Source organism: Manis javanica, chromosome 6 (genome assembly GCF_040802235.1).
Source record: "Manis javanica isolate MJ-LG chromosome 6, MJ_LKY, whole genome shotgun sequence".
NCBI lineage: Eukaryota > Metazoa > Chordata > Mammalia > Pholidota > Manidae > Manis > Manis javanica.
This window is the reverse complement of record NC_133161.1, coordinates 14,764,048-14,777,986: the sequence shown is the minus strand read 5'-3', so window position 1 is coordinate 14,777,986 and position 13,939 is coordinate 14,764,048. Positions and strand designations below refer to the sequence as shown.

The following is a 13,939-nucleotide window of genomic DNA, read 5'->3' as shown; positions in this document are numbered from 1 at the left end:
CAGGCTTTGGAAGCTTGCAAAGATGCTGGCTTGGTGAAATCCCTTGGAGTATCCAATTTTAACCGCAGGCAGCTGGAGCTCATCCTGAACAAACCAGGACTTAAACATAAGCCAGTCAGCAACCAGGTAGGGCTTGAAAGGGGGCGGAGAGGTCTGGATGTGGGTGGGGAAAGAATACAATATTTAACAGAAAGAACCCTGGATTAGGAGTAAGAACGTCTGACCCTGTGTAAGTCTTCTGACTTCTCTCAGTTTATGTGTCTTAAGAAAAAACTTTTGAATGTTCAAATTCAGGTAAAGGTAACCAAAAAAAATAATTTTGAAGAAAAATAATGAGGTGGAACAAGACCTGATAGATATTAAGATATTCAGAGTATTTAAAATAATGTAAGATTGGTACAAGAACCAACACACAAATAAGTAGAAAATGAATATCTTTAAAACAGGTCCAAGAATAAGAACTTAATGCAAAATAAAATAGCACAAAATAATAGCAAAGAGGTGGCTTTTTCAGCGAATACTGTGGAAAACGGCTAGTTCCATAGAAATAAGTACAGATCGTTACCTCATGCCATACTCCAAAGTCTACCTTTGGTCAGGAGTTAAGGAAAAAAGAGTAAATCATTTGTAAATATTACAAAAGAATCTGGAGCTACGGATAGAAAAGGAAGCTATAGGGAAATTAAAAAAGAAACAGATACATTTAATAATATTAAAAAAAGTTAACTCGAAAGATGGCGGCATGAGAGGTGAGACAGAGCCCTCCTCCTAAAACCACATATAATACGAAAATATAATTAACACAACTAACCCTGAAAGAGCAACAGGAAAGAAGGCTTCACCAGACTGCATACACCTGGAGAAAAGAGCAGACCTCACAGAACAGGGTGACGTACCAAAGCTGTGACCTTGTGGGGCCAAAGCCCTTCCCCCACCCCAGCTTACTGGTGGGAGGAAGAGAAACAGAGCAGGGAGGGAGTGGAGGCCTGGGACTGCTGAACACCTAGCCCTGGAGATCTGCTCTGGGACCACAAATCTACATTGCATGGTGCTCTGGCAATTTAGTGGGGTTGGAAAGCTAAGACAAGCAGGATACCTGGAGAGATGGAGATTCCAGCTGCTTGTGGAAAATAGGGATTCATATGCAGCTGATCTAGGTGGGCAATCTGAGAGACTTCCTAAAAGTGAGAGGGCTGCTAAAGGGGCAAGGATTGCAGAGCTTACTGCTCAGGAGAAAGGACAGGTAGACAAAATTGTCCAGGTGCACTCTGCCCAGCAGGTTGGGAGCTTAAACAATCTTCAGGCACTCAATCCCCCTGGCTGCCTACACAGCTCCAAGGCCCCCCACCATGATAAGAAGCCTGCTACGTCTTCCACCCAGCTAGCCTACACTGGGCTCAGGCTCGCAAACCAGCAGCCCCTGCCCTGGAGTCAGGTGAGCCAGAGGGAAGCGCCGCCTATGGTGGCTACAAACACAAACTATAGTGGCTTACACCTATGTGTTCGGCTCACTGTTTCTGGCAGTGGAGGCAGACATACCAGCCAGGAAGCAGGGAACAGCTCTTTCCTCCTCACATGCACAAACACGGCTTCCCTGTGACCTCTGACATTGCTCCAGGGGCTGACCAGATCCAGAGAGTAGAGCTTCTGGGCACTAGAAGGCACCACAGACAATTTATGAAATGTCAAAGGAACCTGGTTCAAAGCAAAATTATGAATACACCTGAGAAAGATTCAAATGAAATCAACCTAATGAATCTTCCTGAAAGAGATTTTGAAATAAAAATTATTAACATACTCACGAAGATACAGAAAAATATTCAAGAACTCAGGAACAAATTGAGGACAGAGATCCAATCATTGAAGAACACAATGGAGGGTATTAAAAGCAGATTAGATATGGTGGAGGTGAAGATAAATGAAACAGAAATTAGGGAAGAGGAAGACAAAGAAGCTGAGGCACAGAGAGAAAAAAGGATCTCTAAGAATGAAAGAATGCTGAGAAAACTTTCTGGGACCAATCCAAACAGAACTATATTCATATTATAGGGGTACCAGAAGAAGAAGAGAGAGAAAAAGAGATAGAAAGTGTCTTTGAGAAAGTAACTGCTGAAAACTTCCCCAATCTGGGGAAGGATATAGTCTCTCAGGCCATGTAGGTGCACAGATCTCCCAACACAAGGGACCCAAGGAGTACAACACCAAGACATGTAATAATTAAAAAGGCAAAGATCAAGAATAAGGAGAGACTATTAAAAGCAGCCAGAGAGAGAAATAAGATCACATACAAAGGAAGACCCATCAGGGCTATCATCAGACTTCTCAGCAGAAACCTTACAGGCCAGAAGGGAGTGGCATGATGTATTTAATGCAATGAAGCAGAAGGGCCTCAAACCAAGAATACTTTATCTGGCAAGATTATCATTTAAATTTGAAGGAAGGTTAAACAATTTCCAGATAAGCAAAAGCTGAGAGAATTTAGCTCCACAAACCATCTCTACAGTGTATTTTGGAGGGACTGCTATAGATGGAAGTGTTCCTAAGGTTAAAAGCTGTCAGAAGAGGTAATAAACAGGGACAGATAAAGAATACAGAATATGTTGCCTAATACATAAAGAATGAAGGAGGAAAAAAGGGAAGGGGAAAAAAAACAACCTTTAGATTATGTTTGTAATAGCATACTAAGTGAGTTAAGTTAGACTCTTAGATAGTAAGGAAGTTAACCTTGAACCTTTGGTAATCACAAATCTAAAGCCTGAAATGGCAATAGGTACATACCTATAGATAATCACCCTAAATGTAAATGGACTGAATGCACCAATCAAAAGACATAGAGTCACTAAATGGATAAAAAACAAGACCCAACTATATGCTGCCTACAAGAGACTCACTTCAAACCCAAAGACATACACAGACTAAAAGTGAAGGGATGGAAAAAGATATTTCATGCAAACAATAGGGAGAAAAAAGCAGGGGTTGCAGTACTTGTATCAGACAAAATAAGACTTCAAAAGAAAGAAAGTCACAAGAGACAAAGAAGGACATTATACAATGATAAAAGAGCCAATCCAACAAGAAGATATAACCATTATAAATATCTATGCACACAGGAGCACCTACATATGTGAAACAAATACTAACAGAATTAAAAGGGGAAATAGAATGCAATGCATTCATTCTAGGAGATGTCAACACTCCACTCACTCCAAAGGACAGATCAACCAGACAAAATAAGTAAGGAGACAGAGGCATTCAACAACACATTAGAACAGATGGACCTAACAGACTTCTACAGAACTCTCACCCAAAAGCAGCAGGATACACATTCTTCTCAAGTGCACATGGAGCATTTTCAAGAATAGACCACATACTAGGCCATAAAAAGAGCCTCAGTAAATTAAAAAAGATTCAAATTGTACCAACCAGCTTCTCAGACCACAAGGGGATGAAACTAGAAATAAATTATGTAAAGAAACTGAAAAAGCCCACAAACGCATGGAGGCTTAACAACATGCTCCTAAATAATCAGTGCATCAATGACCAAATAAAAACAGGGATGAAACAATATATGGAGACAAATGACAATAATTGAATAACGCAAAAATCTGTGGGATGCAGTGAAGGCAGTGCTAAGAGGAAAGTATATAGCAATCCAGGCCTATTTAAAGAAGGAAGAACAATCCCAAAAGAATAGTCTAAAGTCACAACTATTGAAACTTGAAAAAGAACAACAAATGAAGCCCAAAGTCAGCAGAAGGAGGGATATAATAAAGCTTAGAGCAGAAATAAATACATTTGAGAAAGATAAAACAATAGAAAAAATTAATGAAAACAAGAGCTGGTTCTTTGAGAAAATAAACAAAATGGATAAACACCTAGCACACTTAAGAAAAAAAGAGAATCTACACCCATAAACTGAATCAAAAATGAGACAGAAAAAATCACAACGGACACCACAGAAATACAAGCAATTATTAGAGAATACTATGACAATCTATATGCTAATAAACTGGCTAACCTAGAGGAAATAGACAACTTTCTAGAAAAATACAACCTTCCAAGACTAACCCAGGAAGAAAAAGAAAATCTGAACAGACCAATTACCAGCAATTAAATTGAATCAGTAATCAAAAAACTACCAAAGAACAAAATCCCCGTACCAGATGGATTTACCATGGAATTTTATCAGACATTTAGAGAAGACATAATACCTATTCTCCTTAAAGTTTTACAAAAAATAGAAGAGGAGGGAATACTTTCAAACTCATTCTATGAAGCCAGCATCACGCTAATACCAAAACCAGGCAAAGACACCACAAAAAAAGAAAATTACAGACCAATATCCCTGATGAGCATACATGCAAAAATACTCAACAAAATATTATCAAACCGAATTCAAAAATACATCAAGAGGATCATACACCATGACCAAGTGGGATTCATCAGAGGGATACAAGGATGGTACAATGTTCAAAAATCCATCAACATCATCCACCAACCACATCAACAAAAAGAAGGACAAAAACCACATGATCATCTCCGTAGATGCTGAAAAAGCATTCAACAAAATTCAACATTCATTCATGATGAAAACTCTCAACAAAATGGGTATAGAGGGCAAGTACCTCAACATAATAAAGGTCATATATGACAAGTCCACAGCCAACATCATACTTAACAGTGAGAAGCTGAAAGCTTTTCCTTTAAGATCAGGAACAAGACAAGGATGCCCATTCTCCCCACTTTTATTCAACATAGTACTGGAGGTCCTAGCCACAGCAATCAGATAACACAAAGACATACAAGGAATACAGATTGGTAAGGAAGAAGTCAAACTGTCCCTGTTTGCAGATGACATGATATTGTACATAAAAACCCTAAAGAATCCACTCCAAAAAACTACTAGAACTAATATCTGAATTCAGCAAAGTTGCAGAATACAAAATCAACACACAGAAATTTGTTGCATTCCTATACACTAACAATGAACTAGCAGAAAGAGAAATCAGGAAAACAATTCCATCCAAAAGAATAAAATACCTAGTAATAAACCTAACCAAGGAAGTGAAAGACCTTTTCTCTGAAAACCACATGACACTCCTAAGAGAAATTAAAGAGAATACTAATCAATGGAAATTCATGCCATGCTCTTGGGTAGGAAGAATTAATATTGTTAAAATGGCCATCCTACCTAAAGCAATCTACAGATTCAATGCAATCCCAATCAAAGTACCAACAGCATTATTCAACGAACTGGAACAAATAGTTTAAAAATTCATATGGAACCACAAAAGACCCCGAATAGCCAAAGCTATCCTGAGAAGGAAGAATAAAGCAGGGGGGATCTCGCTTCCCAACTTCAAGGTGTACTACAAAGCAACAGTAATCAAGACAATTTGGTACCAGCACAAGAACAGACCCACAAACCAGTGGAACAGAATAGAGTGTCCAGATACTAACCCAAACATATATGGTCAATTAATATACAATAAAGGAGCCATGGATATACAATGGGGAAATGACAGCCTCTTCAACAGCTGGTGTTGGCAAAACTGGACAGCTACATGTAAGAGAATGAAACTGGATTACTGTCTAACTCCATACACAAAAGTAAACTCGAAATGAATCAAAGACCTGAATGTAAGTCATGAAACCATAAAACTCTTAGAAGAAAATATAGGCAAAACTCTCTTGAATATAAACATGAGCAACTTCTTCATGAACATATCTCCCCAGGCAAGGGAAACAAAAGCAAAAATGAACGAGTGGGACTCTATCAATCTAAAAATCTTCTGTACAGCAAAGGACACCATCAATAGAACAAAAAGGCATCCTACAGTATGGGAGAATATATTCATAAGTGACATATCCAATAAAGAGTTGACATCCAAAATGTACAAAGAGCTCATGCACCTTAACAAACAAAAAGCAAATAACCCAATTAAAAAATGGGCAGAGGATCTGAACAGACACTTCTCCAAAGAAGAAATTCAGATGGCCAACAAGCACATGAAAAAATGCTCCACATCACAATTCATCAGGCAAATGCAAATTAAAAGCACAATGAGATATCACCTCACATCAGTTAGGATGGCCAACATCCAAACGACAAACAACAACAAATGTTGGCAAGGTTGTGGAGAAAGGGGTACCCTCCCACACTGCTGGTAGGAATGTATATTAGTTCAACCATTGTGGAAAGCAGTATAGAGGTTCCTCAAAAAACTCAAAATAGAAATACCATTTGTCCCAGGAATTCCACTCCTAGGAATTTACCCTAAGAATGCAGGATCCCAGTTTCAAAAAGACATGTGCACCCGTATGTTTATCGCAGCTCTATTTACAATAGCCAAGAAATGGAAGCAACCTGAGCATCCATCAGTAGATGAATGGATAAGGAAGATGTGGTACATATACACCATGGAATATTATTCAGCCATAAGAAGAAAACAAATCATACTATTTGCAACAACATGGATGGAGCTAGAGGGTATTATGCTCGGTGAAATAAGCCAGGCAGAGAAAGACAAGTATCAAATGACATCACTCATTGTGGAGTATAAGAACAAAGAAAAAACTGAAGGAACAAAACAGCAGCAGACTCACAGAACCCAAGAATGGACTAACAGTTACCAAAGGGAAACGGACTGGGGAGGATGGGTGGGAAGGGAGGGATAACGGAAAAAGGGGGCATTACGATTAACATACATAATGTAGGGGGAAGGCAGTATAGCACAGAGAAGACAAGTAGTGATTCTATAGTATCTTGCTATGCTGATGGACAGTGACTGTATTGGGGTATGTGGTGGGGACTTGATAATGGGGGTAATCTAGTAACCACAATGTTGTTCATGTATCTGAATATTAATGATACCAAAAAATAAAAATAAAATAAAAAATAAGTTAACTCTAAAAGTATTAGAAACAAAGAGAAATAGAAATAGACATTTATATTTTAGAAGACATAATAGAAAAGGGGAATCATATCCTTACAAATTAAAAGACCATTAAAAATCAATGAAAAAATCAGAGAGAAAAAATACTAAAGCTCAACAGAAAAATGGGGAGAAGAACCCAATAGAAATTCGCAGAAGACAAACTGCAAGACTTGTAAACATGAAATATGTTCAACTGCACTAGTAATTATAGAAATTTAAATTTTAGTATGCTTTTGTATTATATATCAAATTAGCAAAACTTTTGCTTTATTTTTTTCATATAATGCCCCATATAAGCAAGTGATGAAGTGCTGGCAAATGCAAATTGGTTTACTGGAAACCTGTTGTTCAAGGGCCTTTAAAAATGTTTACAGTCTTCTATTTCTGAGAATTTACACTTGTGGAAAAAAATCAGAATGTGCCCAAATGCTTGTTCATCACAGCACTTGATGGGTGTTTGTCACTGCACCATTTATAATGGTAAAAAAAATGACATAAATATGAAAAATTAGGGGAATGTTTAATAAATTATAAAACATTCATATTGTGTGAAATCTTAACAAAAGGTGTTCTTGAATCATTTTTGAGGAAAAGAGAAATGGCCGTGATATTAAGGGCAAAAACCAGAATACAAAAGATTACACAATACAGAGATGATTATATTATTTTGTTAAAGATGTACGTAGAAGAAAAACTAGAAAGAAATACATCAAAATACTAACTATGGTTAGTAAATTTTACAAGTGAATTTTGTCTTCTTTATGCTTTTCTATATTTTCCACATCTTCTATACTGAGCATATAGTACTTTTATCACAGCAAAATACTATAATGCATCTTGTTAAATGGGAATAATGATTTCTTCTTCACCCTACTTCACAAAACATTCAGAAACTACACCAAAAATTGTTCTTAGGTTGCGTAAATAGGTATTCATCTATTGGGGTCACAGGTGACTTGTTTGTTTGATCCATCAGTTTTAGTAACTCAAAAGAGTCTGGTATGAGTTTCTAACAGAAAGAATGCCTTTATCATGACAAAAGCCCACAGCTAAAATAGAGTGTTGCTATATTTAGAAGTACCACTTTCAAACTGACTGATGGTATCACTTTCATATGCTCCAGGAACAGAGAGCAACCACCTTTGACTTCTGAACTGATCTCAATATATCCTTTTATTCCTACCCTTCCCTCTACCAGCACATCTTCCTGCAGCCCCCAAACCAATGTTGAAATCACAAACGGGTTTTTAAAAATATATGGATAATGATGGGACTTTTGACCTCAGAATGAAAAACAGTGAAGTATTTGACAGTATGTCCTTGTGCCAAGGAGGAAATATCCTGATCTGTGACCCAAGAATATTGATCAGTTTCACAAATACAGCCCACAAGAGAAATGGGACATTTGGGAAGAGCAGAGCTCATGTGTTCCATGGTGTCTGAAAGCAGAGTATATTAATACTTTAGAGATGGCATAGATCAAAGGGCAAGTCTACTGGCTACCACTCAGTGCCTTGTGCATGGGGTAGGACCACCTCTACCCCAAAGATACACAATAAGCAGTTTTCAGTACACAAACAAAATCAGCTTTCAGTGTAGGAACACAATGAGCATATTGTGGGCATTATACAGAGTAGTTACATTTTATGTGTAAGGGACATATTCCTGAGGACCATGCATAATTTAAAATTTACATATTTCAAAGCTAATTTTCCTATTCAAATCTGGAGTAAAATTTCAAATTTTTGTACTTTTTCTAGACTTCATGAACGAAGTCCCGTAGAATCTGACCTCACTCTATATTCATTCTCAGAGCCTGGGCATTCCAGGCTTCCTTAGCACTGCCCATGATATCCATTGAAAGAGACGTGTCTCCAGGCCCCACCCCTGGGTTAGTCTATCTGACACCCTTCTTAGGGAGCAGCTTGTCAGGCAGCATTTTCCCAGCATAATTCAAGGGAGACTGTGGATCTACTGCAGGCCATTCAGTCTCACACAAAGTCTCAACATCTAACTTGCCTATCAAAGGAAGGGAGGGAGGGAGCAAGAAAGAAAAGATCTCCAAATTCCTCAGTTTCTCCTGACCCTAAGCACCATGCCTGAGTCACAGGTATCCTAATTTAAAAGTCAATAAATATTTGTTGAGAGGCTTAATTAATGAAATGAAAATTCAACACTTTTTTACAGAAAGACAGAAGAGGATAGGGTTCATTAATGAAAGGACTTTTGCTATTTTCCTTCATTCATTCTGTCAAGACTCATCTTGTGAGATTCTTTTTTTTTAAAAGAAAACCAGACTCTATTGTGTGGTTTTACTGTGTAAGAAAAGGAAAAGTTTCCTTGAGGTGGATATTTTTTCACATAAATTTTACATTCATTTTCAGTGGTAGTAAAGTTCTAAATGGTCTTACTAAGTTCTATTTGTAATTCTAGTGACATCACATCTAACATCAGTTAGTTGTATATCAGAGTGTAAATGTGCTGCAGGGTTGGGTGCCCAAAACCACTTACAATAAGACATTGTCATTCTTGGTGTGACCCTGTATTTCATCTCTTCACAATGGGACTATTTGGATTTTATTTTTTTCCTTTTCTCATCTTTCATACTACAACTATTCATTAATATTTCTTTCTTCTTGTATTCTTTATATTTTATTTTCTCCTTTCTCTTCTTTCTTATTTTCCCTTTTTTTTCTTGGCCTGTATTATAGTTTTTACAGTTTGGCATATTTCCACCTAACTTATTTGCATTTAGACCAATTTGCCTTCTGATACTTCCAGAACTCTTTAAATGAGTTGTCCTATCAGATATTTGTAGAGAGCATCTGTTTTCAGGGTGAGAAGGTCACCTCTCTTTTTCTTTCAAAGGTGAGGGCAAGATAGTTAATATAACTTGTTGAGGAAAACTGAGGTTGCCTAGAAAATGAGCAAAATTGCATTATAGCAATACTGTTTCACTGGATGCCAAATGAAGTAGATAATGAGAATTATCTGAGTTTTACAACTGGTTTTACTGGTACATTCTAGCACTTTTTTATAAATGTGTATGTTGTGTGGTACAGAGCCAGGCCTGGTTCTCGGTGTCAGTCTGCCGTTCCTCACTAGATGGAAGGCCTTAGCAGCCATGCACCACTCCAAGCTTCAGTTGACTCAGTTACAGACTTGCAGGTTTGAGCTGGATCTTTAAGATCACTCAGTTTGATATTTCTGTCATTCTTCCTTGATATAATTTATTTGCTATTTTATCCCTCTACGGGGTTGTGTGTCTGTGGCATTGCTTCCAAACCATTATAATGATGTTTTGCATAGGTCTTCCTAAAGAAAATACTCATTTGAAAGTCTCTTAATAATTCAGTGGTCCTCTGTGATCGTGCATTTTCAGCTGTGCTTATTCATGCTTTAGCATAGTACTGTGATTTATAAAGCCCAAGAGCAAAAAGCTGAATATCACTGAAACTTTTTTAAATGGCATCATCTTGTGAGATTTTTATATCTAAAGTGTGGCATTACCAAACAGTGTTATAAATGACAGAGACATGTCAAGACGTTGACAAATTACATCAGTTTTACATAACAAGAAAAAGTTAAGACTGTATCTCTACTGGCTCATTCAGAGGACTATAACCAGTCTCCAGCAAAGAAGGAAGGCAAGTGTGTATAGATACACTTCAACTTGGTACTGAGAAAACTCCAGGGTGACGGTGACATCAAGGCCCTGTGACATGAGAAACTATCATCACCCTTACCTTAAACTGAGCATCTGGGCCCAGCCTGCTCCGCAAGATTATTCCCTGGCCTGCAGTGACCCTACCATGCTGCAGCCCTTCCAAAGCCCAGCCAGCAGCAGTACGCAGCAGCAATAGTGATGTTTCCTAAGATCCTGGCTTTGTCCTCTTTGTGCAGTTATTACTTGCATTCATTCAACAAATAGTCACTGAGCACGTGCCATATGCCAGGCATTTTTCTAGGTTCTAGGCATGCAAAAGTGACCAAAGACAGACATAGTCCTAGCTCTTGTGGAGTGAGCTGTCAAGTGTTGAGCAGATATTAATCAAATAATCACAAGTTATTTATAATTACAAACTGAAATAAATGCTATGAAAAGAAGGAATGTAGTTCTCTGAGCTCATATGAACTTAGATTATATTAGCTTATCCATGCCCACCCCCACCCCCAGAATTTCTCTGAGTGTCCCTTTAATGATATGCCCTAGAATTTTTACCTAACAACTACATATGCAAAGGTTTATACTAGAGTATAGCATAGTATGTATGAGTTGATAATATATTTGAGTTTATAGTATATCTGAATTTACATTATAAATAAGTTTATAGAATATTTGAGTTTATATTATATTAACTCAAAATTGCTGTTAATGGTTCAACTGTTATGGAAAGCAATATGGAGGTTCCTCAGAAAACTACAAACAGAAATACTATTTGACCCAGTAATTCCACTCCTAGGAATTTACCTGGAGAAAACAAGATCCCTGATTTGAAAAGACATATGCACCCTTATGTTTATCGCTGCAGTATTTACAATAGCCAAAATAGGGAAGCAACCTAAGTGTCCTTTAATAGATAAATAGATAAAGAAGATATAGTACATGTACACAATGGAATATTATTCAGTCATAAAAAGAAAAGAAATCCTGCCATTTGCAACAAAATGGATGGATCTAGAGGATATTATGCTCAGTTAAATAAGCCAAGTAGAGAAAGACAAATACGAATGATTTCACTCATTTATGGAGTATAAAAAACAAACCAAAACAGAAGGAACAAAGTAGCAGTAGACTCATAGACACCAAGAGGGACTAGTGGTTACCAAAGGGGAGGGGATGAGGAGGGTGGGTGGGGAAGGAGAAGGGGATTAAGGAGCACTATAATTCACAATCACAATAAGAGTAGGTCACAGGGACAGCAGTATAGCACAGAATATACAATTAATGACTCTATAACATCTTACTACATTGATTGACAGTGACCACATGGAGGGGTGAGGACTTGATAATATGGGTGAATGTTGAACAACTGTGTTGTGTATTTGAAACCATTATAAGATTCTATATCAACGATGCTTTAATAAAAAAGGAAGTTTTTGCTATTGCATGCCTACATACTACATACTAGCAGAAAGAGAAACCAAGAAAACAATTCCATTTACATCAAAAAGAATCAATACCTAGGAATAAACCTAACCAAGGCAGTGAAAGACCAGTACTCTGAAAACTATAAAACACTGATGAAAGAAATTGGAGAAAACACAAATAAATAGAAAACTATCCTATGCTCATGGATAGGAAGAATTAGTATTGTCAAAAAGGCCATTCTGTCCAAAGCAATCTGCAGATTCAATGAAAACTCTATCAAAATACCAATGGCATTTTTCTGTGAACTAGAGCAAAGAATTCTAAAATGTCATAGAACTATAAAAGACCCTTAATAGTCAACGTAATCTTGAAAAAAAAACAACAAAGTTGGGGGTATCATGCTCCCTGATTTCAAGCTATACAACAAAGCTACAATTATTAAAACATTACAGCACTGACACAAGAACAGATAGATACACCAACAGAATAGAATAGAGAACCCAGAAATACATCTATGATTATAGGGTCACTTAATATATGACAAAGGAGGCAAGAATATACAATAGGGAAAAGGCAATCTCTTCAATAAATGGTGTTGGGAGAACTGGACAGCTACATTTAAGAGAATGAAACCAGACCCATACACAAAAATGACCATTCCACCATACACAAAAATAAACTCTCAATGGATTAAAGACCTAAATGTAAGACAGGAAACTATAAAACTCTTAGGAGAAAACATAGGCAAGAATCTCATGAACATCAACATGAGAAATTTCTTTCTGGCCACATCTCTCTGGGCAAGGGAAACAAAAGCAAAAAGAAACAATTGGTATTGCATCAAACTAAAAGGCTTCTGTACAGCAAAGGAAACCCTCATCAAAACAAAAAGGCAACCTACTGCTTGGGAGACTGTATTTTCAAATGGTATGTCCTATAATGGGCTAATATCCAAAATATATAAAGAATTCATACAACTCAACACCAAAAAACTCAATTAATCCAATTAAAAAATGGCCAGAGGACCTGAACATTTTTCCAAAGAAGACATACAGATGGGCCAATAGACACATGAAAAGATGCTCCACATTGCAAATCATCAGAGAAATGCAAATCAAAACCACAGTGAAATATCATCTCACACCAGTTAGAATGGCCACTATCCAACAGACAAGAAATAGGTGGTGGTAAGGATGTGGAGAAAAGGGAACCCTCTTACACTGTTGGTGGGAATACATTGGTCTAGCCACTGTGGAAAACAATGTGGAAGTTCCTCAAAAAAACTAAAAATAGAAATACCATACAACACAGCAATTCCACTTCTGGGTATTTATCCAAAGGAAACAAAATCACTAATTCAAAAAGATATATGCACACCTACATTCATTGCGGCAGTATTTACAATAGCAAAGTTATGGAAGCAACCTAAGTGCCCATCAATAGATGAAGGGATAAAGATGTGGTACACACACACACACACACACACACAGATGGAATATTGCTCAGCCATAAAAAAGAAGGAAATTTTGCCATTTGCAACAACATGGATGACCCTAGAGGTTATCATGCTAAGTGAAGTAAGCCAGGAAGAGAAAGACAAATACCACGTGATCTCACTTACATGTGGAGTCTAAAAAACAAACAAAAAAGAAATAGACCCACAAATGTAGACAATAGACTGCTTCCCTACCACAGGGAAGGCAGTGGGAGGGGATGGGTGAAGCAGGTGAAGGAGATAAAGAGGTACAAACTGCAAATTGTAAAATAAGTTAGACATAGGAATAGAAGTACAAAGTAGAGATAAGTAGTGGACTGACGTGATAAAACACATGTTTTGGAAATTTTAGTCTATTTAGTCTATTACTGTATATTTGATAAAGAACAAGATAGAAATTAAGAAGGGACTGAA

The 13,939-nt window shown here is 37.3% G+C and overlaps 1 protein-coding gene across 3 annotated transcripts in view; it reads left to right on the top strand.

The window, feature by feature from the left end:
- Positions 1–13,939, top strand: part of AKR1D1 (aldo-keto reductase family 1 member D1) — a 49,248-nt gene that overhangs the window by 26,221 nt on the left and 9,088 nt on the right. For 2 of the 3 annotated variants that reach the window (XM_073238390.1, XM_073238391.1), the window contains exon 5: positions 4–126. The exons of the other annotated variant lie outside the window; for it this stretch is intronic. In XM_073238390.1, coding sequence (XP_073094491.1) covers positions 4–126 — 123 coding nt within the window. The remainder of the gene's footprint in view (positions 1–3; positions 127–13,939) is intronic. 3 annotated transcript variants of the gene reach the window in all.